Consider the following 4,771-nt stretch of genomic DNA (forward strand, 5'->3'; position numbering starts at 1 on the left):
CCCCCTGCCCCCCCTGCCCCGCCCCCACTTCCGCGGCGCCCTCCGGGGCGGGGAACAGGGAGAATGTGTGCGTGCGAAGAGAAACACCGAAAGCCCGAGCAAGAGGGAGGCCGGGAGAGAGAGAGAGGGAGGGCAAGGCGGGGGCAGTTGCGATGCGCGAGGGCGGCCCGGCAAAAATGAGACCCCGGCCAGGGCCCCTCCGCAGGCGGGCCCAGCAAAGAGTTGTTTGGATCGTTCTTTTTGTCCTCTCCCCTCTCTACTGTACTTCCACCTCCCTCCCCCCTCCCCCTCTTCCTCTTCCTCTCTCTTTCTCCCCACCGGTTGCCGGTGTCGCCGCCCCTCCCCCCCCCCCTGAGCCCATCGCGTCCGCTGTCCCTGTTGCCTTCATTGCTCGCTGTTGTCCGCCAGCGCCATTGCCTGCTGCCGCCGCCGCCTGACGGCTCTGTGCCCTCCTCACGCGCGTGTGCGTCATGCGGGCGAAAGCGCTTGTGGCGCCTGGCGCTGGCGCCAGACGCCCTTCTCTCTGCTGGGTCACGCATGTGCAGGATGGCCGGATTCATCCTCAACTCCTCGGAGTGTCTCTCTCCCTCTCTCCCTGGAGAAGCACACACACATACCCTCCTTGCTGTCCTCTCCCGTCCCCCTCTCTTCGCCCCCCATGAGCTTACTCACGCTGTCTCTTTCCTCCCTCCTGCCCCCTAGCCACATCCCTGTCACAATGATCGGCTGGCGCGCTGCTGGTTTCAAGTACGCCCTTCCTCCCCATCACTGTCTCTCTCTCTCTCTCTTTCCCCTCGCTCGCTCGCTCGCCCGCCCATGTTCCCTCCCCCGTTAACCGTGTTCCGCCCCCCCCCCCCTCTCCCCCACAGCTACGCTCAGTACTCTCAGCTCTGCGCTCGCGCGCTGCGCTCCGTTCTCAAGGAGAGCCACGCTGCCAACGTCGCTCGCCGCGAGGCCACCACCCTCCGTGTCTCTACCTGGGAGAACGGCGTCGCCAGCCCCCCCAGTACGTGTTCCTCGCATGTCGCGCGCGTCCCCCTGCTGCGGACACACTCGCCCTACCTCTGCCGCCCCTCGCACGTGCCTTTGCTGACACGCCCGTCCCCCGTCTCCTCCAACAGAGTACGTCGTTAAGCCCGCCGCCAAGTAAGTGATGTGCTCCCTTCACCCTTGTGGCCTGCCTCCCCCTGCCGCGCCCCTCCCGCAATAGAGAGTCTGTGCACGTGTGGGGGGTGGCTGCACACCTGCACCCACATACACACACACACACACACACACGCGCGCGTGCGCGGAGCAGGCGGAAGGAGATCGAACATAAGAGACAAAATATCCCCCCCCCCCCCGGAAGAGGGAGAGAGGAACCAATTTCACATCTGTTCTTTCTCCCCCGCGTCCCCCCCCCCCACCCTCTTACCTTCCGGCCTCTGCCCCGCCGCGTAGTACTCCCCCTGAATATAATCCCTCTCTCCCCGTTGTGATCTGCCCTTGGCATCAGCGTTTCCCCCCCTGTCCCTTCGATCGCTTGGCGAGGGTGGGCACATGCCGCGCCACATCACGTCGCCTTTTTTTCCTTTTCTTTTGCAGAGGTTTATATTGAAGGGCAATTAAAGAGAGGGGGAGGGGAGGGGGAGAGAGGACACGCTGCAAGGGGCGCGCGGCGGACAAGGGCTGGTCTTCGTGCGTTTAAAAAAGGGGGGGGGGCTGCTCTGCGCACGCGCGCCCACCGCCGCCGTCGCGGGGTCGCGCGCACATGGCGGGAGTCTAGAAGGCGGGGGGAGGAGGGGGTCATGGTGGCGGCGAGCACCTCCCTCCGACCCGCGCGGCGGCGGTGGATGCGTGTATGCAGACACACGGAGGAAGTTGACGGGCGGGGGAGGGAAAGATAGGTGTTTGTGTGTGTGTGTGTGTTGTGTCGGGAGGGGGTGTAGAGAGGGAGGAGGACAGAGAGAGGGGAGGGAGGGGGGAGGGGGCATGTGCCAGAGCAATACCCTTAGGAGATGGGGAGGGAGTCGCTGGCCGGGGTGCGAGCGGGGGCCCACTCCTCGATGGAGGCATCAGGGCCAAGCTCCAGCTGCAGGGGGTTCTGGACCTGCTCCAGGAAGTGCGCGCGCAGGGCGTTCTTCGCGGCGACGATCTGGGCCACGTCAATGCTCCGGGCGTTGCCGATACCGAGCAGGCGCTTGCCGCTGAAGGCACCCACCATGAACATCGAGCGGTGCGACGCGCGGCCGGACTCACGGATGATCCTGTGTGTGTGTGTGTGTGTGTGTGTGTGTGGCGGGCGTGCAGCGGGGGGAGGGGGGTCAGTGTCCGGGTGGGTGCTTGCGTACGCGCAGGTGTGCCCGCGTGGATGTACGTACTGGTAGGTGGGAGTCTCGAGCTCATACTTCTTGCAGAAGGCCTCCAGGACCAGGCGCGGGTTGCGGATGGAGATGCCGGCACCGATGTCGGTCACGCGGGAGAGAATGAACTTGTTGGCGAAGTTGCGCACGCCCTGGTGGCCCTGCTCGTGGTAGATGGCCCCGGCGATGGCGTGGAAGCTGCGGCCAATGACGTTGGCGTCACCGCGGCGACGGTCCTTCGAGACGGGCTCCGGCTCGGCCGGGGCGACGAAGTCGCTGCCATTGGCCGACAGGCGCTGGTGCTCGTCGATGATCAGGGCGTAGGTATCGTTCTGCGTGCGTGCGCGCGTGCATGCGTGCGTGCGTGGAGGTGAGAGGTGAGCGGGGGCGCGATACAGAGAGCAGACATAGCCAAGGAGGCAGGCCGGGAGGGCACACGTACGGCCGGCTTCCAGAGGAGCAGCTGGTCCAGACCGAGGCTCTTGCCCAGGTGGTAGAGGGACTCGTTGCTGAGGTGGGTGTCGACCAGGTTGGAGATGGCATGGGTCGGCAGGTTGGGGTAGGTGACGTAGATGTGCTCGGTGACGATGGCGTGGAGCAGGGAGTAGCCCAGGTACGACAGGCGGTCGTTGTAGTTGCCGCGGCCGGGAGAGAAAGAGGGATGGATCAGAGCCTGGTGCAGGGTCTTCTTGTCGGAGAAGTCCACGCCAATACGCGCGGCGAAGGCCGCGGCGCGGGCCTCAAAGAACTCCGGGATCTGGGCGGCTGTACATGGGTGGGAATGCGGAGGGGGCGGCAGTGGGAAGAGTTAGCCGGGGGGCGAGACCACTTGGAGGGGGGGGGGGAGGTGTGTGTGTGTGTGTGTGTGTGCGTGTGTGTGTGTGCGCGCGCATGTACGTACTGAAGCGGGGGCCATCGAACTCGAGGTGGCTGATGGAGGGCAGCTCAGTGTTGTTGGCGGAGTAGTGGGCCCGGGGCATGGCAGCAGCCACGGCCGTCTGGCGAGAGAGCTGGGCAGCCGAGGCGCCAAGGGCTGGTTGGGGAAGCGGCGAGGTACGGAGGCAGTGAGTGGCGTGGCGTGGCGTGATGACCAGAGGGAGCAGAGGGCAGGACAGGCCCGGGGGGGGGGGGGGGGCCAATTGGGGCATGGAGATGCGCGTACCGCGGGCGGAGAGGCGGACAGCACCGATCATTGTCGTCGCTTGGGGGGAGTCGAGAAGACCGGCAAGCGCGCTGGCGATGGCACGGCGCGGCAGAAGGACAGACGGCATAGGGTGTCAGAGGCACGGGCGGGAGCAGGCTGGGAGAGAAGGGAGAAATAGAGCGATCCGGGCACAGCTGTGTGGCGCATGCTCGCCAACACGACCACCCCCAGGGGCGAGATACTCCTCCCCCCTCCCCGAAGCGGGGGAGGTCGACCGTGTGGCGGACACAGCAGGCTGGCGGGCAAGAAGCAAACTCGGGGAAGGGGGATGCCAGGCCGAGAGGACGATGCAGCTGACGAGCAGCGGAGGCGGGCCGAGAGGGAAAGGGAGAGGCGGCGAGAGGGCGAGGGGGGCGGGGACTTACGGGCGGAGAGGGATGCGGGCGGGCGGGCTTCAGGGGTGAGCTAGCGGGGTTGCGGGTGCGAGAGGGCGCTGGGCAGCCCGGTGAAAAAACAGCCCGGCCCGCATGTGGCGATGGGCCCCCGGCGGGGGTGGGGCTGATCTTGGCGTCCGCGCGTGGCGGCGAGGGCCCGGAAGGCGGGTGGCACACCCCCCAGGTTGAGGGCGGACCCACCTCTGGCCGTCGGTCCGAATGCGAAGCAGGCCTGGCAACACGGACGGCGTGGTCTCCCCCCTCCCACCCCCCGCCCCGGCGGTGGCCACTCTCTGGCAGACTCTGAGCCGCGGGAATCGGCCCGGTCCAAGAGTGCGGTGGTACATCGTTGCTTCGTCAGGTCCTGGTGCCCTGGCTCAGAGTGAGTGGCAGCGCCCTCGCTGCTGTGGCCGGCGGGGTCGCGCGTGCCGTGCGTGCCGTGCGTGCCGTGCATGCCGGGACAATCTGCCTCTCACCGTGTGGAGGGGGGGGGGGGAAACACGGGCGGCTGGCGGATGGGGCTTCAGAACGGCCGGCCGCGCGCCGCCGCCCAAACCAACCAGGCCCTCACCACCCGACAAGGGCGCGCCCTCCAGCCCGGCTCTCGTGTGTGGAGACGGGTAGGACTGCTCTCCGTGGCCAGCATGGAACGCCGTTCTCGGAAGCACGTAGGGTCACCCGGGAACAGGATGGTCAGCTGATAAGCTCCTGGTGCTCCCGCCGCTGGCGATCTTGCCCACCGTCCCCCCCCCCCCCCACCTTCCCCCTGGCCAGGTCTTTTCAGACACCAAGCGCCGGACGCCCGCGGGACGGAGCCGCACTTCGGTCGTGTTGCCCCCTCCCCGTCCTGG

The 4,771-nt window shown here is 67.2% G+C and overlaps 3 protein-coding genes across 3 annotated transcripts in view; 2 read left to right on the plus strand and 1 right to left on the minus strand.

Moving 5' to 3' along the window:
* Positions 1–147: 147 nt before the first annotated feature.
* Positions 148–1,275, plus strand: H696_03604 (hypothetical protein). Its single transcript, XM_009497476.1, has 4 exons — positions 148–261; positions 703–747; positions 870–1,006; positions 1,122–1,275. Exons 2-4 carry the CDS (start codon positions 719–721, stop codon positions 1,148–1,150), a joined length of 195 nt encoding a protein of 64 aa, XP_009495751.1. The 5' UTR covers positions 148–261; positions 703–718; the 3' UTR covers positions 1,151–1,275.
* A 290-nt stretch (positions 1,276–1,565) lies between these two features.
* Positions 1,566–3,989, minus strand: H696_03605 (hypothetical protein). The gene is made up of 6 exons (XM_009497477.1): positions 3,912–3,989; positions 3,505–3,575; positions 3,244–3,375; positions 2,785–3,107; positions 2,361–2,674; positions 1,566–2,246 (listed from the first exon to the last, which is right to left on the minus strand). Exons 2-6 carry the CDS (start codon positions 3,533–3,535, stop codon positions 1,991–1,993), a joined length of 1,056 nt encoding a protein of 351 aa, XP_009495752.1. The 5' UTR covers positions 3,536–3,575; positions 3,912–3,989; the 3' UTR covers positions 1,566–1,990.
* Positions 3,990–4,139: 150 nt separating this feature from the next.
* The window catches only part of H696_03606 (hypothetical protein), a gene marked incomplete at both ends in the record, with an annotated part of 1,736 nt that continues 1,104 nt past the window's right edge, over positions 4,140–4,771 (plus strand). The window contains one exon of the mRNA XM_009497478.1: positions 4,140–4,302. Coding sequence (XP_009495753.1) covers positions 4,140–4,302 — 163 coding nt within the window. The remainder of the gene's footprint in view (positions 4,303–4,771) is intronic.

Source organism: Fonticula alba (assembly GCF_000388065.1).
Source record: "Fonticula alba strain ATCC 38817 unplaced genomic scaffold supercont2.5, whole genome shotgun sequence".
Lineage (NCBI taxonomy): Eukaryota > Rotosphaerida > Fonticulaceae > Fonticula > Fonticula alba.

Coding starts and splice junctions, on each gene's coding strand:
- H696_03605 (XM_009497477.1), bottom strand. CDS start 3,535: ATGATCGGTGCTGTCCGCCTCTCCGCCCGCG. Junction 3,376..3,504: donor TGTCCGCCTCTCCGCCCGCG/GTACGCGCATCT, acceptor TTCCCCAACCAG/CCCTTGGCGCCTCGGCTGCC. Junction 2,247..2,360: donor CTCGAGACTCCCACCTACCA/GTACGTACATCC, acceptor ACACACACACAG/GATCATCCGTGAGTCCGGCC.
- H696_03604 (XM_009497476.1), top strand. CDS start 719: ATGATCGGCTGGCGCGCTGCTGGTTTCAA. Junction 748..869: donor TGGCGCGCTGCTGGTTTCAA/GTACGCCCTTCC, acceptor TCTCCCCCACAG/CTACGCTCAGTACTCTCAGC. Junction 1,007..1,121: donor CGGCGTCGCCAGCCCCCCCA/GTACGTGTTCCT, acceptor CTCCTCCAACAG/AGTACGTCGTTAAGCCCGCC.